General features: G+C 56.1%; 1 protein-coding gene across 2 annotated transcripts in view; it reads left to right on the top strand.

Moving 5' to 3' along the window:
- The window catches only part of PRSS12 (serine protease 12), a gene marked incomplete at its 5' end in the record, with an annotated part of 61,290 nt that overhangs the window by 7,812 nt on the left and 25,812 nt on the right, over nucleotides 1-27,666 (top strand). Inside the window, 5 exons of one of the 2 annotated variants that reach the window (XM_081090715.1) lie at nucleotides 3,657-3,795; nucleotides 9,533-9,705; nucleotides 13,294-13,444; nucleotides 23,502-23,680; nucleotides 25,569-25,710. In XM_081090715.1, coding sequence (XP_080946841.1) covers nucleotides 3,657-3,795; nucleotides 9,533-9,705; nucleotides 13,294-13,444; nucleotides 23,502-23,680; nucleotides 25,569-25,710 — 784 coding nt within the window. The remainder of the gene's footprint in view (nucleotides 1-3,656; nucleotides 3,796-9,532; nucleotides 9,706-13,293; nucleotides 13,445-23,501; nucleotides 23,681-25,568; nucleotides 25,711-27,666) is intronic. The other variant, XM_081090716.1, reaches the window with a different exon arrangement.

The following is a 27,666-nucleotide window of genomic DNA, read 5'->3' as shown; positions in this document are numbered from 1 at the left end:
AGATGAATGGCGGTGTTGAGGGCCTCCATCACGTGGGGGGAAAGGGACCACTCGCTAACCTGACGACTGGGGGAGGCCTGCAAACTCAGAACTAAAGTAACTTCAAAGGAGGGTCTGAAATGAAAACGTTTTTTTAAAGTAAAAGCAGTTTATGGTGGGTAGTCGCGTCCTGGGCCGGAATCTTCCTGACAAAGGTCAGTGTCGACCTTAACGGAGCCTGCCTGTGGTCTTTGTGCACCTGCCATCACATAGCATAGCATTGGAAGGTCAAAGTCATTTCCCTTTTTCCGGGCCCCTCAAAGCACAGGCACCCCTCTGCAGAGACCACAGGGCCCCTCATTGCTATTGAGTTGATGGCTGACTGTTAACTACCCTGCACCCACCTAAGTGAAAGAAGCAGGTGTCCATCATTTTACTCTCTATCCAATCCCAGAGGTTCCCCCCTTTGCTTTCTCCCGCCTCCCTAATCTATCAGCAATGGATGTCATGTGACCCACTTACATCTATTCAGATTGCAATGTATCAAACAAGGTGAAAAACCACCATTCTCCGGAGCATTATCTCAATCCCTTGAGAGTCTGCTTCCTGCCAGTTGTTGACAGTTTGGCTCAAATAAACTCACACTCATTTTTCACAGGTTTGAATGTTTCTTATGTGAAGGTGACAATCACCTCAGCCATTTTAAGAGAATAAATGAAGCGAGGACAAAGGGAAACCAAAAACAAATAAAAAACTACCACCTACCTTAAATACAGATAGTATAAATGGTGTGTTCACACTTTACCATTTTGGAGCATATCATTATACTTATTTTGTTGTTAATCCTCACTCAAAGATATTTTTTTATTGATTTTAGAGAGAAAAAGAGAGAGGAAAATAAATACACACACACACACACACGCACACGCTAGAGGCCCAGTGCACAGATTCGTGCACCGCTAGGGTCCCTCAGCCTGGCCTGCACCCTCTTGCAATCTGGGACTCCTTGGGGGATGTCAGACTGCCAGGTTCGGTCCAATTCCCTCAGGCCAGACTGAGGGACCCCACCGGTGCATTCGTGCACCGGGCCTCTAGTATGCCTATAAGATCTTTACTATCTTTCTCCCCTCCCCTCTCCCCCTTCCTTCTGATATTCATCAGTCTGTTCCATGTTTCTATGCCTATGCATTGAGCGTTTGCCCCCTGGTGGTCATTGCACGCCATAGCTATCAGTCAGAGTCGGAAGGCCGCTTAGGCTTTTATATACATAGATGGATAGAGAGAGAGAGGGCCAATGATTGGTTGCCTCCCATACATGCTCAGGCTGGGGGTCAAACCTGCAACCAAGGTCTGGGTCCTGACTTGGGAATTGAACCCACAGTCTTTTTGTTGTATGGGAAGGTGCTTCAATCAACCTGGCTTTTAATCAGGCCAGGGCTATATTGATTAAAAAAGAAAAACTCTTTCAAAAAATTGTTAGAAGAATTGGGAACTTCATGGAATTACATACCATTAAGGAATCCTCTGAGTCCCACGTAGATCTCTCAGAATACGTTAGAAATTGCTGTGGCCACGCACGAGGAAAGGGTGAACTGTGCAGGGCACGTGTGCATTGGGATGTGGCGCTGGGGGTGTGGTCCTGGGGGTGTGACACTGGGTGTGCGGCGCAGGGGGTGTGGCGCGGGGGTGTGGTCCTGGGGGTGTGGCTCTGGGGTGTGGCTGGGGGTGTGACACTGGGGGTGTGGCGCAGGGGAGTGGTCCTGGGGGTGTGACACTGGGTGGGTTCTGAAGGAGAGTGTGTTAGTCAGACAGCAGGTGCAGAGCTGTCGCACTGTGATCCCTGGTTGAAGGGAGGCGGGTGAGGCTGCAAGTGTCCAGCCCTCGGCAGGTGCAGCTCAGCGCGAGCCCGGCTCTCGGCACCTGCGCAGCCGCTGAGAAGCGCGGGGACGAGATGGCTGGAGGCTGGCAGCGCTTCTCTGCCTTAGACCCCTGCGTGGCGGCCATACACATGATGCAGTCCTCCTTCCCGCCCCCGGCTGCCCTGACCCTTAGGTGGCACGCATGCACCCTTTCTCCTGCCAGCTGCATGCTCCCTTTCTCCTGCCAGCTGCGTGCTCCCTTTCTCCTGCCAGCTGCGTGCTCCCTTTCTCCTGCCAGCTGCGTGCACCCTTTCTCCTGCCAGCTGCATGCACCCTTTCTCCTGCCAGCCGCGTGGTGATCTGGGCGCTGGTTTACCGTGCACTGTGGTTATCTCACCTGTGTAAGAGTTCCAGTTTGTTGTCACAACCAGACCTTCCTTCCGGCCTTGACATGTGTCATTCAGTGGAGGTGTGTTGGGTTAACAGAGATAATAGGTTAAATGTCTCTCTCACTTGTCTGCTTGAGGTGAGCAAATGGAGTCCTTGGAATGAAATAAGCTGCTGGCATGTGCGGTGTGAGTGTTGCCATGGCCTGTGTGGGTCTTTGTAGGCGAGATTGTGTGATGAAAACACATTGCAGCTCAGCAAAGCTCTCCAGACAGCTCACACGCAGGGAGGGCCCCCCTGCTCAGCCTGAACTGGGGTCGGAGTGTGACTGGCAGCTTACCCGCCAGGTGGACCGGCCCAGGGCCCCACAGGCAGGCGTGGCCACGATGCTCGTCTCCATGGACTGCCGCCTTCCACGTGCGTGGGGTGAGCGTGTTATCGGGAGGAACTGGACGTGTCTCTTCGTTCCATGCTCAGGGATGCTGGTGGGAGGCAGTGGTGGTCGGTGACGAGGTTGCAGCAAGTGGGATGAACGGGTCGTTGGTGAACCTGATGTTTTTGGAAAATCATTTTAAATCCACACGTAATAACTTGGACATATGCAAAACATGCCCCGATTGTGGGTGGGATTTAATCTCTTCATTTCCTTACCTTTGAAAGGAAGGCCTGTCTAGGAGGCTTGTCACGGGACTTGGTGGAATTCCCGCGGTTGTCTGAGTGCGATTCTCACGTCCACGTCCTAGGTGCTCTCCTGAGCACCTGCCGTCCACCAGACCAACGCGAAGACAAGTACAGGCCTCGCTGGGCCCACACTGAATGGATGAAACGCACTGACATTTCCGCTCCTTTAAAGACGGAAGAGAGTGAGGCAAACTGTGGCCTCTAGAGCAGCAGAGTGGGGTGCTCTGGGGGGAAGCACACCAGCCACCCACCCGGCGACGGCCCCTGAGGCCAACAGTGGCCACTGTCCCCCACACAGGGCTTGGGGATGACTGCATGATCTTTAGGTCGAGCTGCCTGAGACTAAAGGGGGAAAAGCCCTTCCTCCTTCTGGTGGAGGAGGAGGCGGGGAGATGGGCTGCGCCCCGCCCGGGAGCGGAGGCCGGGCAGGGCACTGGGTTCATGGCTCAGGGCGCACGGGAAGGCAGGAGGGGACTGCGAGTGATGAGAACTTCTCCCCTTTCGGAGTTCCAACTGGACTTCTGTTTGCCCAGAGAAAAGCTCCGTGTAATTAGCGCTGACATGCGGATGGTAATTACCAACACAAAACAAAACTAAAACCCACCCACCCCCGCTAACCCTCATGTAAGGGCAGAAGCCTGAGCTGTGGGGGCCGGTCCCCGTGGCCGCGGAGAAGAAGGGGTGCTGAGGGGGGACGCCGGGCGTCCACACGGTCACTGCATCGAAGGGCTGGGATTCTTCCCACTGCAGGGGCCGTCCGGCTTCGTGGCGGCGCCGACCGGGTGGAAGGCACAGTGGAGGTGTACGCCAACGGCGCGTGGGGCGCAGTCTGCAGCAGCCACTGGGACGACGCGGACGCTGCGGTCGTCTGTCACCAGCTGCAGCTGGGGTGAGTCCGCGACCTCGCCCGGGCTGGGCACATGACCGGGAGCGAGTGGGCACCATGGTGCTTGTGGGAAGGTTCGTCCTCCTTCCTCATCCCACTCTCCTCAGCAGAGTTGCTGAGAAGGGCCAGGAGGGAGTGGGCTCTTGCCCTCACTTACTCTGTGTGCCCACGGCACTCCCCCACTGGCCACATCACTCCCCCACTGTCCACATCGCTCCCCCGCTGGCCACATCACTCCCCCGCTGGCCACGGCACTCCCCCGCTGGCCACGGCACGCCCAGGCTGGCCACGGCACTCCCCCACTGGCCACGGCACTCCCCCGCTGGCCACATCACTCCCCCGCTGGCCACATCACTCCCCCGCTGGCCACGGCACGCCCAGGCTGGCCACGGCACTCCCCCGCTGGCCACATCACTCCCCCGCTGGCCATGGCACTCCCCCACTGTCCACATCGCTCCCCCGCTGGCCATGGCACTCCCCCACTGTCCACATCGCTCCCCCGCTGGCCATGGCACTCCCCCACTGTCCACATCGCTCCCCCGCTGGCCACATCACTCCCCCACTGTCCACATCGCTCCCCCGCTGGCCATGGCACGCCCCCGCTGGCCACGGCACTCCCCCGCTGGCCACATCACTCCCCCGCTGGCCACGGCACTCCCCCACTGTCCACATCGCTCCCCCGCTGGCCACGGCACTCCCCCACTGTCCACATCGCCCCCCCGCTGGCCATGGCACTCCCCCACTGTCCACATCGCTCCCCCGCTGGCCATGGCACGCCCCCGCTGGCCACGGCACTCCCCCGCTGGCCACGGCACTCCCCCGCTGTCCACATCGCTCCCCTGCTGGCCATGGCACTCCCCCGCTGTCCACATCACTCCCCCGCTGGCCATGGCACTCCCCCACTGTCCACATCGCTCCCCCGCTGGCCATGGCACTCCCCCACTGTCCACATCGCTCCCCCGCTGGCCATGGCACGCCCCCGCTGGCCACGGCACTCCCCCGCTGTCCACATCGCTCCCCCGCTGGCCATGGCACTCCCCCGCTGTCCACATCACTCCCCCGCTGGCCACGGCACTCCCCCGCTGTCCACATCACTCCCCCGCTGGCCACGGCACTCGCACGCTGGCCATGGCACTCCCCCGCTGTCCATATCACTCCCCCGCTGTCCACGGCACTCCCCCGCTGGCCACATCACTCCCCTGCTGTCCACGGCACTCCCCCGCTGTCCATATCACTCCCCCGCTGTCCACGGCACTCCCACGCTGGCCACATCACTCCCCCGCTGGCCACATCACTCCCACGCTGGCCACATCACTCCCCCGCTGGCCACGGCACGCCCATGCTGGCCACGGCACTCCCCCGCTGGCCACATCACTCCGCCGCTGGCCACGGCACTCCCACGCTGGCCACATCACTCCCCCGCTGGCCACATCACTCCCCCGCTGGCCACATCACTCCCACGCTGGCCACATCACTCCCCCGCTGGCCACATCACTCCCCCGCTGGCCACATCACTCCCACGCTGGCCACATCACTCCCACGCTGGCCACATCACTCCCCCGCTGGCCACGGCACTCCCACGCTGGCCACGGCACTCCCACGCTGGCCACGGCACTCCCATGCTGGCCATGGCACTCCCCCGCTGGCCATGGCACTTCCCCGCTGGCCATGGCTGGGCCTGTTCCTTGGTCAGGAGTGAAAGCGCCTCTTTCACTCCCCCGCTGGCCACATCACTCCCCCGCTGGCCACATCACTCCCCCGCTGGCCATGGCACTTCCCCGCTGGCCATGGCACTCCCCCACTGTCCACATCGCTTCCTCTTTCAGCAGATAGTTGTTTAGTCCTAGGAAGCGAGGACTTTGGTTCTAAGAACGGGAATTCCTCAGAGGCGGGTTGCCCTGGTTGCTGCCACTTGCTCTGAACTCCCTTCAGCCCCCAAGCTCCGTGCTGTGTGAGAAAGAGGTGACCTTCACCTGTCCCTGATGGTCCGGTGACATGGGCCGCCCGAGGAGCTGCCCGCTCCCTGCAGCCCTGGGACCTCACTAAAGTGGCCCAGCGCCCACCGCCCGCCCAGCCCTCCATGCCTTAGCGAGGGTCTCGCCAGGAGCGGGGACTCCATTTTGGAGCAAAAGTTTTATTTTTGTTGTTATTCCTATTGTTCTGTTTTTGTGTCTGATTTCTGTTTTCTAAGGTCACCTGCCATGTGTTTTTCTTGGCCTTTTTGACCAGAGATCTTTACAAAGCATCTTCTAGCCTGCCAGTGCCGCTCAGTGGTTGAATCAGGAGGTCACAGGTCAATTCCCCAGCAGGGCACATGCCCGGGTTGCGGGCTCAGTCCCCAGTAGGGGAGTGCAGGAGGCAGCCAATCCATGATTCTCTCTCAGCATTGATGTTTCTCTCTCTCTCTGCCCCTCCTTCCTCTCTGAAGTCTATAAAATATATATATATATATACACACACACGCGCGTGCACTCTCCCTCTCTAGCGGTCTGGTGCATGAATTCGTGCACCAGTGGGGTCCCTCGGCCTGGTCTGAGAGATTGGGCCAAAACTGGCTCTCCAACATCCCCCAAGGTAGTGGTTCTCAACCTTCTGGCTCTTTAATACAGTTTCTCATGTTGTGACCCAACCATAAAATTATTTTCGTTGCTACTTCATAACTGTAATGTTGCTACTGTTATGAATCATAGTGTAAATACCTGATATGCAGGATGGTCTTAGGTGACCCCTGTGAAAGGGTCGTTTGACCGCCAAAGGGGTCACAACCCACAGGTTGAGAACCGCTGCCCCAAGGGGTCCCGGATTGCAAGAGGGCGCAGGCCAGGCCAAGGGACCCCACCAGTGCATGATCAGGACTGGGGAGGGACACAGGAGGTTGGCCAGCCGGGGAGGGACCGCGGGAGGGCTACAGGGTGTGTCTGGCCCATCTTGCTCAGTCCTGATCAGCTGGACCCCAGCAGCAAGCTGACCTACCCGTTGGAGGGTCTGCCTCCTGGTGGTCAGTGCACATCATAGAGAGCAGTTGAGTGGCCTTAGCATATCATTAGCATATTACACTTGGATTGGTTGAATAGCTGACTGGTCGACTGGACACTTAGCATATTAGGCTTTTATTATATAGGTTATATATATATATATTTTAAGAAAAATGCAGGTCTAAAAGACTGAAAGAAAGGTTTGCAATTTAGAAATATTTTGCATTAATAATCAGTGAGTGATAATCTATAATAATAAAAGCATAATATGTTAATTAGACCGGACGTCCTTCCAGATGTCCTTCCAGACGAACTTCTGGAAAAAGCTGGGGCTGCAAAGGAAGCCTGGGTCCCGGGTGCCAGAGGGAAGCCGGTGCCGGCAGCTGGGGGAAGGAAGGCCCACTCTTGCACGGATTCCGTGCGTCGGGCCTCTAGTCTCTAATAGGATGATACCAATGAAAAGGTTACTCAGCCCCAGTGAAACCAGTGAGATTTTGCCAGCTTCCTCCTGCTTCCCATGAGGAGGGTGAGGCGTGAGTATTCAGGAGAGACAAACCTTGAAGGCAAGTTTTGTTGAGATTTTTTATTAGAGCAGCAAGCAGGGTTAATGTACCTAGTTACTCACTTATGTTAAACGTGAGCGTTGGTCTGAATCAGGAGGAGAGGCGGAAGCTGGGGCCTGTAAGCGTGTGGTGGTAGGAGTGGTAATTCTGATTTTATCAATGAGGGTTCCGTCTCTAAGAATGTTGACTTGAGTGTCTCCTAGGAGAGCCTGAGGGTGTGAGCATCGGGTGGCGGTGTCTGCGTCTTCCTACGGGCACATCTCCCTGTGCTTTGGTTCCCTGAGAACCAGGGAGGAACCGTGTCCCCTGAGGCTCTGACCTGGGGAGGCAGGAGCGCCGGAGGGGCCGTGGACTCCGGGAGCAGACCTATCCACTGCCGGACGGAAGGGTGACTGGCCTCTGTTCTGCAGACGTACACTCGGGCTCACATTCCCCAGTGCCTGCTGTGAACAGCGCCCCGGAGGGCGAGTGGAGCCCAGACTCCTTGCCAGCAGGACAGTCATGATGCAGACGTGCTCCTGACATGTACTGCTGCATGGGCGGAAGCTGCTGTGTGGAGACAGGCAGAGAGAGTGCCATGTTAATCAGACAACCGTCTCCTCTATTTTAAATGCAACATCCATCTGTACATATAAAAGTATGTCCATTAGCTGTGCGAAACGCAGAGCTTATCTGCCTGTTATTAACTTACTAATTGGTAAAAGGCGTGCTGGCATATACTGTACAGAACAGGGTGGGCAAACTTTTTGACTCGAGGGCCACAATGGGTTCTTAAACTGGACCGGAGGCCGGAACAAAAGCATGGATGGAGTGTTTGTGTGAACTATCATAAATTCAAAGTAAACATCATTACATAAAAGGGTACGGTCTTTATTTTTTTTAGTTTTATTTATTTCAAACGGGCCGGATCCGGCCCGCGGGCCATAGTTTGCCCACGGCTTTTTAAAATGTGAATGGATTGCCTCTCGGTACATCTTGCTTAGATACAGTGGTGGTAATCATTTTGAAATGCTGGGCTGAAGTGCTGGAGCAAGAAAGACTCCAGGCTCTGGCTTCTCCTTTTCCTCATCTGAAGGCAGAGCGTGGGCAGGTCCAGCTAAGAGCGATCTGTTCACATCCAAAGGCCGGGAGTGTGCAGGCCCACCTAAGAGTGATCTGTCACGTCTGAAGGCAGAGCGTGGGCAGGTCCAGCTAAGAGTGATCTGTCACGTCCGAAGGCCGGGGGTGTGCAGGCCCAGCTAAGAGTGATCTGTCACGTCCGAAGGCCGGGGGTGTGCAGGCCCAGCTAAGAGCGATCTGTCACGTCCGAAGGCCGGGGGTGTGCAGGCCCAGCTAAGAGTGATCTGTCACGTCCGAAGGCCGGGGGTGGGCAGGTCCAGCTAAGAGTGATCTGTTCACGTCTGAAGGCCGGGGGTGGGCAGGCCCAGCTAAGAGTGATCTGTTCACGTCTGAAGGCCGGGGGTGGGCAGGCCCAGCTAAGAGTGATCTGTTCACGTCCGAAGGCCGGGGGTGTGCAGGCCCAGCTAAGAGCGATCTGTCACGTCCGAAGGCCGGGGGTGTGCAGGCCCAGCTAAGAGTGATCTGTCACGTCCGAAGGCCGGGGGTGGGCAGGCCCAGCTAAGAGTGATCTGTTCACGTCTGAAGGCCGGGGGTGGGCAGGCCCAGCTTAGAGTGATCTGTTCACGTCCGAAGGCCGGGAGTGTGCAGGCCCAGCTAAGAGCGATCTGTTCATGTCCGAAGGCCGGGAGTGGGCAGGCCCAGCTAAGAGCGATCTGTTCATGTCCGAAGGCCAGGGGTGGGCAGGCCCAGCTAAGAGTGATCTGTCACGTCCGAAGGCCGGGGGTGGGCAGGCCCAGCTAAGAGTGATCTGAGCTAAGTCCGACTGGACTCCAGGTCTCATGTGCGTGACCCGCTCCTCCCACAGTCCCGGTCTCTCTTTATGTGGGTGTATCTGCCCATTTTCTTCTAAAACCTGCCATAGACGTTAAAGCCACATGCATACCGTGGCTTCAAGACTGACGGAGAAAATGGCCATGTGTAAGCCACCCGGGTTGTCATTTCCTTGAAACTTGTGTAACCCACGTGTTTTCCTTTCTCTCCCACATCCACCTTTATGGGTTTCTTCCATTTTTAAAAATCCAAATGATGTGACAAAAGTGCACCCCCCTTTGCTAAACCTGACGTCGATCGTTGTACTTCCAGGAGAAAGGGAGTCGCAGAACACACCCCGCTGTCTGGGCGGGACCGCATCCCCGTTCACTGGAGCGGCGTCCGCTGCCGAGGAGACGAGGAGAGCCTCCAGCTGTGCGCCAGGGACGCCTGGCGGGGCGGGGCGTGTCCGGAGGTGGCCGCCGTCAGGTGCAGCGTGTCCCACGGTAAAGGTGTTCATCCGTGTTTCCTTCCATGGTGTTGTCAGCCTGGTTCCAGGGGATGGCTGTCTCTGTTACACCACTTCCCGTGAGAGTGAGTCCAGACGTGAGCGGGCATCACCCTGCTCGGTCCTGGGTAGTCTTCCCTGGGAGTGTGTCTCCTGTGCACGCCACTCGGCCGCACATTCAGCGTGTTTTCCATTTTCCCTGACTCGCTGACGGAAACGGTATGTGCTGTGCAGGCCACACTTGCTTTGTTGATGGGAAATCATGATGGATGCGTGATAGAAAGTCAGCTGGAGACCAGAGGGAACCTGCAGCAGCCACAGCTGTGCTCACGGTGGGCGAGAGGGCGTCATGCACCCGTGTCCCCTGTGGGTTTTGCAGGATGACTTCCCCCGTGGGTACGGCCTTCGTTAAGCACCAGCGACTGGGCACGAGGCGACCGGCAGAATGGGTTCAGCCCACAAGGCCTGTGCTCGTAGGGACGGACGTAGAGGAGGGAGCAGCCGCCGTCACAGAGGCTGATGTGTTTCCGGGGACCAAGGTGTATTTTAATGGGCACCCCAGGGCCACCGCACCTCACAGAACCCCTTTTTCAGTGTCCTCGGAGGTGCCCCAGGGCAGCGGGCCTGTGTGAGTGCAGGTGTCAGGGGGAAGGCAAGCTCCCACCCCAGAACCACGGAGACCCAGGTTAGGGGCCTCCCGGTGAGCTGGCCGGAAGCCCGAGGCTGGGGCGGGGCCAGGCGGTGCGCTCTCCGCCCTGCAGCCCTTTCCCGCGGGCGGTGCGCGGTCTGGTCTGCCCAGCGGCTGTCTGGTATTTCCCTTCCCTTCCCGTCCCCACCTGTGGGGAGGCTGCCCTTGGCCGAGCATGTGTTTGCGCGGCTGCCTCGAGCCCGGGCGGATGGGGCTCCACGGAGCACTGCGCTTTCCTCCATTATTGCTTGTGTTCTGTGCTCACCGGGACGGATACGATGTTACATTTTCAAGTAGAGAGGTAAGTAAAGTCTTAGAAACAACAGTTCTCGCTCTTTCAGGATATTTCTCTACTTCTTAAAGAAGGTCTCTCTGCTCTCTGTGAGCAGGCCGCTTGTTTAAACCCTGGTTGCAAAGACAGAGTTGAGGTCACTTACCACCATCTATGGCACAGGAAGTTGAGACCAGTTTGAAGTGAGAAGGACAAAAAGAGGCCCTTATGGTAAAGGACACGGGAGTACGAAAGCAAATCGCTCGGACCAGTGAACACGGACTTCACCTCCGCGCCGCGGCAGACTTTCCGTGCGTGTTTGCGGTTGGGAGGTGACATTTGTGCCTCGTCCTCTGGGACCTGCTGCCGTCCCAACGCGTGTGGGGGCCGCTGTGCGGGCACTGGCCCGGGAGCAGCCGCCTCCGTGAGAGCCTCTGGGAGTTACTGTCCGCAAGTCCAGCAGGAGCCAGCTGCCTCCCGGAAGGTCTCTCTCCAGCGATGTTGTGTGCTTGTGGGGAGGATGTGGGATGTTGACTTCCTTTTGTCCTCCAGCTTTTCTCTGTTTGACAATTACTCATACAACCAGAAAAACCACATGCTTTCAAATAAAGCACGGCATTAAAAATGCAAGGTAGTGTGCCATAATGGTCCTGGGCTGTAGGTGATTTTAAATTTCCTCTGAGAATATTTTGTTTTTCTCTATTCTCTAAGCTTACCAATGCGCAAAGGGAAGGGGAGGGGAGGCAGGGGAGAATGCAATAACTTAAGAAACTTACAATTTTTAAAAATATATATATTTTATTGATTTTTTACAGAGAGGAGGGAAGAGGGATAGAGAGTTAGAAACATCGATGAGAGAGAAACATCGGTCAGCTGCCTCCTGCACACCCCCCACTGGGGATGTGCCCACAACCAAGGTACATGCCCTTGAGCGGAATCGAACCTGGGACCCTTCAGTCCGCAGTTCGACGCTCTATCCACTGAGCCAAACCGGTTATGGCGAAACTTACACATTTTAAAATTATTTTTTTGTGTTTTCCAAGCCTTGTAAAGGAAAAATACACATGACTTATGCAAATTTGTTTCCTACCATAATTGGGCCATCAGTTAATTATGGGAGCAATACACGATGCTGGGAACAGCCGTGCTTACTCAGCCTGTCTTTATTCTTTTGCAAATACGAGCCCGCGACCTGCATAAGCGCACGCAGTGGACACGAGTGTGTGCCGAGTGCGTGGGCCGAGCCTGCCCCGAGCTCAGCTGGTGCTGCAAATGCACACACACGTCCAGGTGCCGGCTGAGAGCCTCCGGGCCAGCCAGCGTGTCTCCTGTGGCTCAAGGGTTAGCATTTGCCAGGAGGTGCCACTAATAGGTGCTCCTCATAGGGCCCCAGCTGTTCGACCCTTTTACCACATCACAGCCTTCATTCCAGAAACGGCAGGCCGCCTGCTGTGTCCCAGGCGCATTCTGCGGCTCGGAAGTCCAGCACTCTCCCCACTCTGCACCCCCCCCCAACCCCCCGCCTCCCCCCCTCCGCGGCCCTCAGCCAGGCTTCTCCAGAACAGATGCCCGCTGCCCCGCCTACGGCCTTCCTGACGACCCTGGCAGGAAGCGCCTGGAGGTGAGGGCTGCCCAGGACCCCCGGGTGCCCTGCAGCACCTGGGCACCCCCTGGCACAAGCAGGCGCCTCTCCAGCCTGCGCGCACCTGTGTTCCGGCCCCTGGGTGCTGGGTGCTGGGTGCTGGGTGCCTGGGCGCCGGGGCGGAGAGGCGCTCTGTGCTGCACTCCACGTGGCGTGTGACCATCCCATCACGCACTTAGGGGAAGGCGGCCGAGGGAGACGGGGGCAGGCAGTGGGGAGGTCCCAGGGAGGCTCCCAGGAGGACGTTCGGAGTGGAGGACTGCGGAGAGGGGGCACCTGTGACGGCTTGTGGGGCCATCACTCCCACAGAAGGAGCCGCCGGCGTGCAGGCCCGAGGCCGGTCTAGCGTCAGGAGTTCCGGGGATGGGAGGAGGGCAGGGTGGCCATCCTGACGGAGGCAGGAGCGGAGGGAACTTGAGAGCGAGGGGGCCAGCTCGGGGCATGGGCTACCGAGGAATCGGGGGGAGGACCGTGGTTCCAGGCACAGGATGGGACTCTGAACCGGCTCCTGCCCGAGACACCCACCACCGTGGCATGAAGTGTCAGGCGCCCACTTGGCCGTGGTTTCTGCGGATGTCCATGTACGTCTGCGCTCAAACAGGTTGCTGCAGACTCAGTGCCCTTCATGGTGGTTACAGGTCAGGCGGGAATGCCCAGGCGTCGGGAGAACAGTCTGTCCCCACGCCACTGCCATGCACACCCAGCGTGCTCCCCGCAGGGGCGGGCGGGTCCCCCTGGTTCCCGAGGCCAGGCCACTGGGAAAGATGCGTGGGGACGGCTTCCTCTTAGGAGCGGCTTGTGTGAGCGAATTCAGTGTGGAGCGTGCCCACTGGCTGAGATGAGCGTGAAGTGGATGAGTGTGAGCCGCATCACGGACGTGCCTGAGTGAACACCCCTTCACTGTGGGGACTGGGGAAGAACTGGGGAGCCCTCAGCCGCCGCCCTGTGTCATGGGGTGTCACTGTCTCTGGTTTCCCAGGCGCAGGCCCCGCCTCCCCCGTCCTGCGCCTGGCAGGCGGGAGCAGCGCGCACGAGGGCCGCGTGGAGCTCTACCACGCCGGCCAGTGGGGGACCGTCTGCGACGACCAGTGGGACGACGCCGACGCGGAAGTCATCTGCAGGCAGCTGGGCCTCAGGTTGGTTCTCCTCGTCCTTGTTCCGTTTTGCTTTACCGTTTGAACCTGGGATTTCCTGCCCGTCGCCAGGTGCTATGTGTTCAAACTGCGCGTCCTTAGTGAGTGGGAGATGCCAGCTTTGTGCTTCCTGAAGCCTGCGGCTCCCCGGGGGGGACGTGTGCTCCGCGGTCCCCTCTGTCCTGTCGGAGCTCCGAGGATTTTATACCCAGGGAAGCTGAGCCTTGCACTGCTTCTCATAGTAGCTTTGCGTTGCTCCTGGCAGCCACAGAGACCTGTCAGTCACAGAGACCTGTCAGTCACAGAGACCTGTCAGTCACAGAGACCTGTCAGTCAGAGAGACCTGTCAGTCAGAGACCTGTCAGTCACAGAGACCTGTCAGTCACATGATGACACCGCAGCATCCAGCTTCTCCCCGACGTCTGCACTTTTGACCTCTGCTTCCTTATTTGTTGGGGTGTGTAGAACAAACAGTGTTGCTTGGTGTGCCAAGGAGATGGCCCCCATGGGCGGGCAGTGCAGGTGTGCTGTGGAGAGCGTGGCAGTCCGTGCTCCCTGCCGCACGGCGCGGGGGGGACTGCCCGGGACACGGTGCTGCGCCCCAGGTCCGCCAGCCCCCCTCCAGTGGTTCTGGATGTAGGCACAGCGAGCCGAGGTGTCTCTGACATTCTGTTAGGGGGCTTTTAATATTTGGTATTTTCCCTGACCTTGGGGCTTGTCACTGAGCCCTGTGGGGGCGTCTCTGTCCGCACGGCCGTCAGGGACCGTTCCTGGCAGTGGTCCTCTTTGGAATGTGAACTGTCTCCACTCGTTTGTCTTTGGCAGTTGTTTTTATAAATCACCCGCCTCCTTTGAAAAACTCTGTGTTTATATTGAAGTATTTTAAAGTAAAATATAGACAGTTTACTTCTAAATACTCCCCTGTGCATCTCTTAGAATGAGGACATTGTGCTGCGTGGCCAGCTGACCCTTATCGCAAGTGACCCTTCCTGACGGTGCCTGACACCTGGCTGGTCGGCAGCCCCCTCGTCCCGCTGCACGGTCCCTGAGGTCTCTCTCCCAGGCAGAGCCCTCTGTGACAGTGACGGGCTGTGGGAGGGACCAGCCTCGTGTGCTGCAGAGCGCCCACCTCCTGGGTCAGTGTCAATCCCCTAAACGGGAGCCTCTGGCTGAAGGATCGTCCCCCAGGCGACATGCTCGCCTCCTCCCTCCCGCCAGGACGCAGGCGCAGCTCTGGGCCGCCTGGAACGACACTTCCCCGCCGTCCCCGCCCCGCTGACCCACTGACCCGGGGCCTCGGCGCCGTTCCCCAGTCCACGTGTGGACTGGCACAGGCGAGACCAAGCCTGTGTCTGCAGGACCGACGGTCGCGTGTGGCGGGCACCGTGAGGTCGTTGTGGTCACTGTCTTTGGATGGGTCAGGAGTGAGGCCAACTAGCTCTTCCTGAGAAAACTTACTAATCCTTACATGTTTAAGACTAGACTTAAAAAATGTATTTCCCTTGATTTCCGAGAGGAAGGGAGAGGGAGAAATAGAAACATCAGTGATGAGAATCACTGAACGGCGGCCTCCTGCGTGCCCCACACTGGGACCCAGGGATCGAGCCCGCAGCCCGGACATGTGCGCTGCCTGGGAGTCGAGCCATGGCCTTCTGGTTCATAGGTAGACGCTCAATCACTGAGCCACACGGGCCGGGCTTCACACTAGGTTTTGGAACTGCTCTGAGTGGCTGTCGGTTTCAGGACCAGTTTCCCTCACATTGTAGGCGGTGGAGTCAGCATAGCGCCGGGCTGGGTGTGGGCTGCGGTGGGCCCGCCTGGGGACGGGTGGTCGCAGGATACCGCTCAGCGGCAGCGGCCCCCTCTGTGACGCATCTCACGTGGGGGGTGCAGTGCCTAACGCGTTAGCGCACGTAGCAAGCACGCGACACGCTTTGGCAATGGAGGGCAGTCTAATTAGGGACTGTTATCGTTGGAGGATGTTATTAAACATTCAGAGCAGACTGACCTTTTGGTGGTGAGCTTATCCGCCACCATTTCTTTATCCAGAACTTCTGTTTAGTTAGGTGTCTATGAAGTTGCCATTTTAACACACTCTGGTTAATGTGTGTCTTCACTGCGATCAGTCACGTGGCCAGTGGTGTGCTAATTGGTTTTCACGTGAGTTACTGAGAAACCTGTCTTTGTCAAAAGTGGTAAGGATTTCAAGGGTATAGTAAGTAATAGCATATTTAGCATTACCAGTTACCGTATGGATTAATCTAAATTTAAGCTGTAAGGCATTTTTAAAAATCACTAATAATTTCTGTGGAGAAAAAGGCAGGCCTTTTTTTTTTTGCTCAGAAAAATGAATAGAAAATTTAAATGACACACTGAATATTAATTATATTTGCAGTTATAGAAGTGATTCTAAAGGGCAAAGATTGTTTTCACTCACATCAACAGCTCTTAGACAAAGACCAAGTTGCCAACAGCCTGCACATAGAAAGAACATACAGACAGAACCACAAGGACGACCGTCTTCATGCTGAGCACGTGGGGGGTTCTTTCTCACGTGTCGGCACGTGCTTACAGCCTAAGCATTAGCTCATTGCTGTCTGCTGTGTGAGGACTCGTGTCTGGGAGATGGTTCAAAGGGAAAATGTCTCCAAATACACACGGCAGCAGAGGTCGCCCGGGGCCTGGCGGCACCCACCAGCCTGAGCTGCCGTTGACAGTTCTCTCACAAACTTGCCTTGAAACAGCGCCTGCAACCGCCCTTCTCTAGAATGTGTCTGCTCACTTACCGGCTCGGTACTTTCCGTAGGCGAGTTGTTTTTAATGGCACTTGGTGGTGAGCAGACAGCAGATGGTTGCTTTCCACATTTATGGTTTGTTCTTGAGCAAATTGCATCTCAGTCTTGGTGGATCTGTTGCTGCCCCGAGGGAGACGACGCCATGCCTGCCCGCGGAGGGGCTGCGGTTTCCCTCCGAGATGCTGCCTTTGTGGACCCTGCTCTTCCCATGGCGTCCGTGGAGTTTGCTGGCTGGCAAGCTTCCCGAATACCAGAGGAGTTACTGTGCTCAAGATACCGAGGTCTGATTAACCCCGAGCTCGGAGAACAAGGAGGGAGAGGAAGTGAGGCAGCCAGATGTTAGCAAATGGAACCTGGGAAAGCATCTGTACACGGGAAGCTCCAGGGGAACCTTCCCTAGAGCTCCTTTTGTGCAGGAACGTGAAGGCCTTTCTGTGCCTTTCAGAACCCTGAATAGCACAGCTCAGGACTGTGATGTCATATTTTATTGTGTGGCTATGCTGTAATTTGCATAGGAATTTAACAGTTTCAAACAGTTATTTTTTTTTTCTGCTGTAAAATTATCGTACAAAACCATATTATCGAGTGGTCAGAATAAAGTGCTGCCAGGGCCCGTCCACCTCCTGCCCAGCCCCAGCCCTGCCTCCTGGGTAGCCCAGTGTCCCGCTGTGTCCGCCTGCGCTGTGCGTGGGGAGCCGCAGCTCAGGCCCCTCCCTTTGGGTCTCTCCAGGGTCCCCACCTGTCCTCACCCAACCGGAGGCCATGGCTTTCCCAAGGGAGTGGGGAGCAGGTCCCATGGGCCTTTTCGGTTGTCTGTCTCCACTCCGGGGTGGGGTGGGGTGCACCATGCAGGGCCTTGGGGCCGGCCATCTTTCCTGCTCCTGCTCGTCCCTGGTCAGTCCATCCATTGCTGTCTGTGACCGTCTAACCATGATGCCTTAACATGTGGGACGTGTGCTGTGAGGCGTCAGTAACCTCTAGCCCTGTGTCTGCATGAGCATGTGGTCTCCCAGTCCTGCCACCCCTTCTGCAGTCCCCGTGGCCGGGAGGCGTGGACACACCACTGCTCCCCCAGCCAGGGCCTGGCCAGCCCCCCTTTCCCCCCCCAACCCTCCCACCCCCGCCCCAGCCAGGGCTGAGGGGCAGCTCCGGGGCCTGGGGAAAGCCAAATTGCCAAACCAGAAGTGGCTCCAGCACCATCTGAGAGGCCGGTGTCCTCACGCCTCTTCCTCCTGCCCTGGTGGGCAGCGCCAGACCAGAGTCCACGGCCCCATAGAGCCCTCGGACAGAGCCAGGGCCGAACCTTATCTCCCGCCCCCCCGCCCCCCCGGGCCCGCCGCCTGTATGGCATGCCTGGCCTGTCGGTACTTATTGCCTCCGTAGGTGCCGTCCTCTGGGCCCGCTGGCCTGCCGCCTCCGCCCCCAGGCTCCATGCCGCCATCCCCGGGCCTCCCGGATGCAGCCAGGACCACTGTGGGACCAAGCGTGCACTGTCGGAGCTGTTCCCTGCATTGCCTCCCCCACCGCCCCGCCCCCCCGCCCCCCCGAGGTCAGGCCCGGGCTGGAACTCTCAGGAGCCTGTCCCTGCTTCTCTTCTGACTGGGAAATAAACTCCCCTAAGGAAAAAAAAAAAGCCCCCCCCACCTGCCTGGGGCCCATTCCTCCTTCCGTGAATGTGCAGATCCCAGCCCTCATTGGCCTGGTCTGCATCCTTGGCCTCAGACGGGCCTCACCTTTATGCAAGTTCATGGCCCATCCATCCTGGCCTCCTTGCTCTACTACAGTGGTTCTCAACCTTCCTCACGCCGCGACCCTTTAATGCAGCTCCTTGTGTTGTGGTGACCCCCAATTTCATTGTTACAGATTGAACATAATTAAAGCATAGTGATTAATCACAAAAACAATATGTCATTATATATGTGTTTTCCGATGGTCTTAGGCGACCCCTGTGAAAGGGTCGTTCAACCCCCAAAGGGGTCGTGACCCATAGGTTGGCGACCGACAGGTTGAGAACCTCTGCTCTACTAGCTCCTAGACCTGCGCGCGCATTCTCTCTCTCTCTCTCTCTCTCTCTCTCTCTCTCTCTCTCTCCCTCAGTCTCCCTCTCCTCTCTTACATCCTTGGGCTGGATCTGGCCTCTGTCACCATAGGCCTCTGCCCAACCCCTACCCAGGCAAGCCGGTGGGTGGGGTGCAGCTGCCCCCCACGCCCGTCTGCCCTGCCCAGATCTCTCCCCTAAGCCTGGGCCTGCAGGTGGCAGGTGGAGGGGCTGCCCCAGCCCACACTCTAGTCATGAGGGGAAGCACTGGGCTCAGTCAGACCCTGGAAACCAGGCCCCCGGGAGGGGCCCAGCATCCCACTGGAGTCCCAAGCACGCTGTTCATTGTCCCCTTCGCCCATGATGACTAGGTCTCCCCACCCCCACCCCCACCCCCACCCCCACCCCCACCTCGCTACGGGCCCTTGCTGTGGGGTTTGGAGCAATCATGCCCAGCTTGAAGAAGGGCTGCTTCTGAGGTCAGATGTTGTTTGTGAATTAAAGAAACACTTTTGGAAAAAAAATATATATGTGTGTGTGTATGTGTGTGTGTATATAAATTTTTTCCCTATTTTTTTCTCTAGTTTATTGTGTGTGTTTTTCTCTGATTAATTAAACATTTTTTGTGATCATTAAAAGGATGTTTATAAACAATGGAAAGTGTGGGGAAATATAAGGAAGAAAATAAAACACCCAGTGGTCTTTGAAAGAGTGCACACACATCATCTTTCAGGTTTGAAATACAGTGTATCCCAGGTGCCCTGCCCGCCTGTTGAATACAGTGTATCCCAGGTGCTCTGCCGGCCTGTTGAATACAGTGTATCCCAGGTGCTCTGCCCACCTGTTGAATACACTGTATCCCAGGTGATCTGCCAGCCTGTTGAATACAGTGTATCCCAGGTGCTCTGCCAGCCTGTTAAATACACTGTATCCCAGGTGATCTGCCAGCCTGTTGAATACAGTGTATCCCAGGTGCTCTGCCAGCCTGTTAAATACACTGTATCCCAGGTGCCCTGCCAGCCTGTTGAATACACTGTATCCCAGGTGATCTGCCCGCCTATTGAATATAATGTATCCCAGGTGATCTGCCCGCCTATTGAATACACTGTAACCCAGGTGCTCTGCCAGCCTGTTAAATACACTGTATCCCAGGTGATCTGCCCGCCTGTTGAACACAGTGTATCCCAGGTGCTCTGCCCAGTCTGTTGAAACACAATGTATCTCTGGGGCTCTGCCCAGTCCTTGTGCTCTGCCCAGCCTGTCTTGAGTCACTCTCAGCCAATGGGTGATTCTAGGTTGGGTTTGTTATTTTTGCTTGATGATAAAAACAATTGAGTTTGTAACCTTTTAGCCTAAATCTTGTGTGAAGATGATATGAGTCTTTAAACTCTAAAAATGGAAGAGGGAAGAGTGCATTACTATTGCTTTAATCTGGCCACTGTAAGGTTGTGCATTTCCCCACATGGTCCGTGGCCACGGACATTGCTTTTTGTGGGAACAGCTTGATCGTCTCCATTGCCCCATTTTTGGGGTGTATCAGTTATTTTGTCTTTCATCACAATATTAATTTCTAGGAGTTTGTTTTTCCCCCCTTTGGTTGCTGTTACATAGTTGAAATATTTCTTCCAGATGGTCAGTTTCCTTTTGATTCTGACTAGGACAGAGTACCCGAGATACACTGTGTTTCAGCAGTCCTGCTCTACAGAAGTTTAAATCTGCGTGCAGTTCAATTTAACTCTGAGTTTTACTTTTAGTTTTCCGACATCTGGGTTTCTAATATTGTTCAGGAGGTCTTACTCGCAAGGTTACGGGAAGTGTTTTTATTCTAGGCACTTGTTAACCTGCCTGCTGCCTTCTCTTTGTCCTTCCTCCCTGCTCCTCCCCCCCTCCTTTCTTTCTTCCCACACGGGGGTCTTTGAGCCTGGAATTTATTGTTGTTGCTGTTGAGGTTGGGATCAGATGCTATATCCTCCCAGATTGGCCCCTGGTGTTCTTAGAGCTCCGAATCCTCGCTCGGTGGACTGTGCCGATTGAAAATGTTTTCATACATCCTTCCCTCTCCTAGCACCGTCCCAGGGCCAAGGCCCACAGGCTGCTAACCTCCTTTCCCGAGCTCTCCTGTCTGGCCTCCCCTGGCCCAGTCGGCCTCCATCAGCCTCGCCCCTCGGCCCTGCCCCGCCCCTGCCCCGCCCCCTGCCCCGCCCCTGCCTTCAGTGTGCTCTGAGCCGGCTGCAGGTCTGCAGCATTAGTCCTTTCCCTTGGGGCAGGACGGGGCAGCAGGCTGGCCTGGGAAGGGCAGATAGTCCTGGGCTTTGCAGCCGGCCGTGCCTCTGTGGGGTGCAAGCTCCCAGAGCCCAGGAGCTGTGCGTGGGCTTGTTCCGGCGAAGCTTTGCGTCCCTGCGGTGGAGCGTGGATTTCACGTGATTTTCACGCACCACGAATCAGATCTTTGTTTGAGTTTCCCCAGCCATTGATAGAAGGTGGACGAGCACTCGCTCCAGCACAGAGCAGCGGGCTGTGTGCTTCTCCCCGGCCGCCTTTCGCCCTCTCTGCCCCCTGGGCCCTCCCGCAGGAAGGAGTGGGCCTCAGGTACCCCGTCCTCCGACCCAGCCTCGCATGGGCATGGCACATGGAAACCACGCCGTCCAATTACTCACGCCCCGGGTTCTGGGAGCAGCTCACAACCAGGGGAGGAGGCGAGGGGGTGGTGGTCAGCGGGGGTCACAGGCCCGCTGCCCCTGGAGCGTGGTGGCCGTGAGCAGGTTTCCTTGTGGAAGGGAGAGCTCTTCCACTCTGACTCTTAAAACCCTGTAACTTCTCCACAGCCTTATGGACACTATTGCAGGGCATTTGGTATAAAAGCACCTTCCTGGGGACATACATGCTTCCTGAGTTTTGTGTGTCCACGGCAGCGGCTTCTGTGAAACACTGTGCGTGCGGGAGCACCTGACGTGTCCGCCCTGGTCATCCAGGCCCGCCCCGTCTAATGAGAATAAAACGCCGCCCAGGTCCGCGCCTCAGAGGCTGCCGTGACTGCACAGACGTGTTGTTGTAAAGTCGCTTTAAACCAAACAGATGAGGAAAAGCATTTACCACGTGAACCCGGACGTGCTGGGATTTTAGTGGATTCTCCCTCCGCGACACTTGCCCAGCGCAGCCTTGGCGGAGCGGGGAGAAGGGAAACTGTGATGTTTGCTGAGCCAGGTGCCCAGTGGATTGTGGGCGCTTTGCTCAGCCGGAGGCGTGTCCCTCACCAACTGCAGGGGGCGCTGCTCACGTGCCCGTCGGGCGGGACCAGGCGGCTGAGGCCCTGCTTCAGGTCATCCTCACAGCGTGCGAAGGAGCGGGCCTCCCCGTGTTTGTTTATTTAGTTATTTGTTTACTCACCCTGTGTTTAAAAGAAGCCTCTTGGGCCTGGAAAGTTTTGTAAGTGGCGGGGGGAGCCCAGCCAGAGCCCAGCCTTGCACCGGAAGGCCCGTCCCCACATCGGCCTTTGCTCTGCAGCCTCAGCCTGGAGCGTCTGCTTCGGCCCGGTCGGTGAGCGTGGGCCTGTGATGTCTGTGGCTCTCTTCTGTGGCACACAGACCCACATCACAGCCACCAAACACATGGCTTTAAAAGCCCCGTTAACCGAGCGCTCGTGGCTTCTGTCCAGGAGACTAGAGATGGCGTCCTGTCTATCACTGTCACTGTCTGTCCCTTAGCAAAGCAAACACATCTGCTCACCACATCAGGTTGCTTTGACATTATCACTTGTGTTAGGAAAATGCCCTTTTTCCCTTTAAAATCTGCCCAGTTAGCAGTAGATGCTCACCTTTAACCTTTGCTGGGGCGGACTCTTGTTGTTCACTGTGTGACAGACGTCAGCTAGCGGTCAGTGTCGGACTCTAAGCTGTAAAATGTTAACTCCGCCCAAACACCCTCCTCCACCTGCCGCTCCTTTTGTTACGGTTTCCTCCGCCGCCTCCTGTGAATTCCTTCCTTCCCCTGTGGCACCATCTGCAGGGCACCCAGGCCGGGTGGGCGGAAGCAGTAATTGGCTTCCCTGGCATCTAAAGGGTTTACTTTCAGATTACTTCAGACGTGTTCTCTTACGAGAAACTTCCATAGTATCTAGTGAAATGAGTCAAACAAGTTCCTCTTTAACCATAAATTTACTCTGCGAGACTTCACCATTCCTGGGGTATTGTAACTAGCGCGCTTTTTTTCAATATATTTGGTTGTAAATTCTCAAGGTAGTTGTAATGTTATGGGAAAAGGGCAGCTAAAATAATGGGGTGCGTGCAGCGTCATTAAACAGTAAACAGCAGTGAGATGCTCTGGTCTGGGAGTGAGAGGCCGAGGGGAGCTGGGCGTGCAGTGTCCTGGCCGCGCCTGGGCAGGCCTGGCCGGCGCCGAGCGGTCCCGGTGCCGCGGCACTCCGGGGAGAAGCACAGTTAGACAGTGATCCGCGTGAGGCGGTGTTTCCCTTAGGAAGGCGTTTGGCTGTAAGAGCTGAAAGCAGCAGTGGCTGCAACCAGCTTCTTTCTCTCTCAGGAAGGGACCAGAGGCACCATTAGGGCGGGTCCAGGTCCGGGTCCGCAGTCCTGGGCCCAGGCTCCTCCTCCTCCTCCTCCTCCTCCTCCTCCTCCTCCTCCTCCTCCTCCTCCTCCTCGCAGTTCTGTCTCCTTTGGCCACTGAGGGCCCTGATAGTGCCGGGGCTGCAGCCGCGCCCAGCCTGGGTCAGCGGGAGGAGGGGCCATGGCACTGCCCCCAGGGCCGCTGGCCAGCCCTGCTGCTCGGAGGTGTGGGAGTCCCCGCAGGATGCTGGCAGGGTCTGCAGACGATGGTGTGACCTTGCACAGTGTGCATGTGTTAATGCCACTGAAGTGCACACTTAAAAACACTGGAAATGGTAGGTTTATGTTACGTGTATTTTACAACCAATAAACAAGCGGATGTCGTCCTCCGGGAGGGGAGCCGGGGTGCGGCTCTTCCGGGACGGCCTGCGCGCCAACACCCAGGTGCCTTCCTCTGAAAGGAGAGGCCGTTGTGCACGACCAGGGCCTTGGGAGCACGTGTCACGGCCAAGAACATAAAGAGCAGCGACCACGCAACCACGGTGCGGGAGGGCGTGGGCGACTGCGGAGCGATGACGAGGGAAAGTGTGGGCTCATCCTGTTAAACTTCCACCAGGAGCCGCAGGACGTCAGACCCTCCGTGTCTAACGCACTTCTTGTCCTGCCAGTGGCGTCGCCAGAGCGTGGACGCGGGCCTACTTCGGGGAGGGGTCTGGCCCGGTGCTGCTGGACGAGGTGCGCTGCACCGGCAACGAGCTGGCCATCGAGGAGTGTCCGAAGGGCTCCTGGGGCGAGCACAACTGTGGCCACGGAGAGGACGCCGGGGTGTCCTGCACCCCTCTGACGGGTAGGCGTCCCCGGCCCCGGCAGCTCCGGCCCAGCTCCTGTGGGCTGCTCCTTGCTTTGTCTCAGTGTAGGTAGTCTTACTAACAGAGCATAAAAGTAAACACGCCCGACAAAACCTAACAGGAATGGTCTGCTAAAACGCTATCCCCTTACTTAAAGACATTGCTGAGTTTTCACCGGGAGAGTATACAGTGCTGCCCGGCTGGCGTGGCTCAGTGGCTGAGTATCGACCCATGAGCCCAGAGGTCACCAGTTCGATTCCCAGTCAGGGCACAGGCCTGGGTTGTGGGCTTGATCCCCAGTGGGGGGCGTGCGGGAGGCAGCCGATCGATGATGTTTCTCATCGATGTTTTTATCTCTCCCAATTCCTTCCTCTCTCTCTAAAAATCAATAAAAACATATTTAAAAAATAAAGGGTATACAGTCCTGTAAAGCTAGGTCAGAATATATGATTTTGTTGCAAAATATGACTTTGTTTCCTTATGGACTAGTTATCCCCAATAATGAAAATCGCGTGCAGTGGTAAACGTCGCATTTTAGGTATTAGACTGCCAGTCCATTCCTCTTTGAACCTGTATTGACTCTCAGAATGTGCTCGCAGCTGGTGGAACTGCAGGGCGGGGTCCTGAGCCAGCACCATCAAAGCAACCAGGGCCACCGTGGTGCGCTCCACTGTCAGACCGCGCCAGGCCACAGCGCTGCCATCCGCCCCGCCACGTGCCGAAGAAGGGCGTGCTGGAGGGCTGAGGCGTGTGTACACTCATACACACACACGCACGCACACACGCACGCACACACGCACGCACACACGCACTTACACGTCCGGGGGCAGAAGGGGGACGTGCACACCAGGGGAAGGCAGGTCATCACAGAGCCACTGTGTCTATAGTAAAAAATTCGAAAATGTGGGGTTTTAAACTGTGTTTAAAAGAAATTAAAAAAAAACCTTAGGGCCTACGAAGTGCTGAAGTTACAGTTTTTCATTACCAAGGTCTGTGCATACTGTTGTTTTCATCAGCAGAACAACACGTTTACTGAGCACAGTAGGAGCACAGCATTCTGCCGAGGCCGGCCGGGGCGCCTGCCTGTCCGCGTGGCCAGCCTGTGGTGTGGCCGCGAGGCCGCAGCGCTGGGCGGACTGTAGTGTTACACCAGGTCCTTCTAAGAGACATGCTTGTGCTTTAAAAGATCCGAGATTCATGAAAAGTGTGACTTTTGCCCAAGATTATTTATATGTTCCATTTGGGACAGTATTTGGATTATTTTGGGTGGCAATGGCTGTGAAGTCTACTTTCTGGGGATACATTTATTGTGTTGTGAATCTGCTTAGAACGTAGTTGCAGGGTTCTCTGGGAATTAACACTCGTTGAGTTCATAAGGTTCAAATTCAAATCTGGGTGACGGGGAGGCGCCCGGAGGCGCGCCCCGTGCCAGGTCTGAGGCCCACAGCGCCTGCGGCAGCCAGTGCATCACCGGGAGCCTCCTCTTGGGCCACAGTCATGTCCGGGCTCCATGTTTTAATTTTTCCCCTTGCAGCTAAAGTTGTGAACTATTTCCAAGTTACTAGTTTTCTTACTTTTGAAGTTTGCGTGACAAATACTGCTCAGACCTCAGGCGGTTGAAGCCTCAGGCATTTCCCAAATATTTAATTCAGAGAAACCCGAACAGCTACCACGGAATTACATCAGCATGTTTTCCTGCTCGGAGAGCGCGAGCGCAGATGAGCAGGGACGACAGGGATGCGTGTGTCGTGCTTAGAGACACCCAGCGGCCTCGGGGCCTGGAGTCAGAGAGACCTGCGCCTGGCGATGCTTCTAGTGACATGAGACGTCGTTTTGCTCTTTTCTGAGAATTGTTTTGCTCATGTTCGTGTCTCCTTCTCCTCACAGACGGCGTCCTCAGACTCGCAGGGGGGAAGGACAGCCACGAGGGCCGCCTGGAGGTGTACCACAGGGGCCAGTGGGGGACGGTCTGTGACGACGGCTGGACGGAGCTGAATGCGCATGTGGTGTGCCGGCAGCTGGGGTTCAGGTGAGGCCCGGTGACGCGTGGCCCGGCAGCCACGTCTGTTTAAGCCGATTGAAGTCCTTGCTCGTACCTCCCGCTCCAGGAACGCACGTTCTCTCCCCGGCCTGCCCCCCGGGCCTGTCCATGCAGCAGGAAATAGAAACAGGGACATTTTCCCTGCTGACAAATAGCCGTGTCTTGTTGTTTGTCTCCCTCACCTCCCTGCCGCGGCCTTTCCTGGAATGATGGCTTAGAGGCGGTGGCTTCCTGTCCCGTGGTGTCTGTTCGAATCGGCCGTGTGCTATGGGTGCCCAGTGTCACCTGCGCCCCCCTGCGCGGAAGCTCTGACGTCACTGCCTCTCGTGGCAGAGCGCCCGCGCCAGGGCTCTGGGCTTCCCTTATTCCCTTTCTCAGAATGCGAGGACAGTGCCCACTTTCACCGAGAAAACAGCCTCCTTGTCATGAGGCGGCCTTGGGAGCTCACCCTCGGCCTCCCTGTGAAAGCTGGTGTCACACTTGGGCGACGTGCTTGGTGCCCCCCCACAATGCACTCCAGGGCAGGAGGCGGGAGTCCCGCAGACGGCGCCTCACTGGGCTCAGGGGAGCCCGTCTGTCCTCTTGTCCAGGTTCCCGTCGTGCTGAAATCTGGCGAAATCGTTTCACTGCAGCTCAGGACAGAGCTAACTGCAAATAAGCATTAAACTTAAAATATACTTTCATTCAGGCCAGGCATGGCCACGGTGGATACGTATTTTTTTAATTTGTGAAAGTAATGTAAAATACTACCAAGTTTGAAGAAGAAAATCAAAAGTGCCCATAATGTTCCCACTCCTATATCAGTGCAGCTACAAGTCATCAGTATAACTTGGATGTGTAACTTTATAATCGTTCTAACAGCGGGCATAGGCTTTTTCCATCCACGTTTTCACCACTATTTTACTACATAGTCATAATTTTTAGTGACAGCATAGTTTCCACTGAATGTGTATGCCATGATTTCTTTAATATTTAGGTTAGTTTTTTCTGTTATAAATACTGCCATCGTACTGTCAACACATGTTGTTGCCCAATATTTTTGTGGGCACTATGGCTGTAGTTATTAGGTCAAGGGGCATGACATACCAGCCAAATAAATAATCATATTTAAAGAATGAGAGTACTTAATAAATGTCATTTCATCTCCAAGGTGATTTGTTAGACTGAGGGCTATCTGTCATTTTCATAGATTTAGAAAGATTCATAAAAACTTCTATTTGCTATTTTATATTTTTCTTTATTAGGGTAAACAAGTGACACTGATTTTTTTCTCCATATTTCCTTAAAAAATATATTCTTATTGATTTCAGAGAGGGAGAGAGGAAGAGGTAGAAACATCAATGATGAGAATCATTGATCCGCTGCCTCTTGCATGCCCCCTACTGGGGATCGAGCCCACAACCTGGGCATGTGCCCTTGACCGGAATCGAACCCCAGACCTTTTAGTCTGCAGGCCGACACTCTATCCATGAGGCAAAACCAGCTAGGGCTCCCCTTACTTTATTTATTTTGTTTCACAAATCCATTTAGGTGGTTTTGGTTTTTGGTTTTTGCACCTACAACGTTCTAAAATGTTCTCACTGGTATTTGTGAAAGTTCTGGATGACTGTTGGAATTGGCATGTGTGCACTGTATACTGCAGTTTGCCTGGGAATCGTTGGAAGAAAATACTGGTCAGGGTCTGAGCAGCCTTGGGCCGGGCTTCTCTGTGTACACGGGTCTGTGGTGTGGCTGCTGTGGACGGGGTGATGGGGTGGGCGCCCCTGGTGGGAGGGCGGTGTCTGTGGACAGTGACAGTGAGACGGGACTTAGGCCCATTTCTGTCCTAGCCCAGCCTTGATGAGTCGGCCCATTAGGAGGTCTTAGATGAGCCATTGAGGGCTTCATGTTTTTAGTTTGTTCGATGCTGTTCCTGTTAAGCATGTGCGATGGCTGAGTGCACAG

The sequence above is a fragment of the Myotis nattereri genome, assembly GCF_964212035.1.
Source record: "Myotis nattereri genome assembly, chromosome: 5".
NCBI classification, from domain to species: domain Eukaryota; kingdom Metazoa; phylum Chordata; class Mammalia; order Chiroptera; family Vespertilionidae; genus Myotis; species Myotis nattereri.
This window is presented reverse-complemented; position numbering and strand designations above follow the sequence as displayed.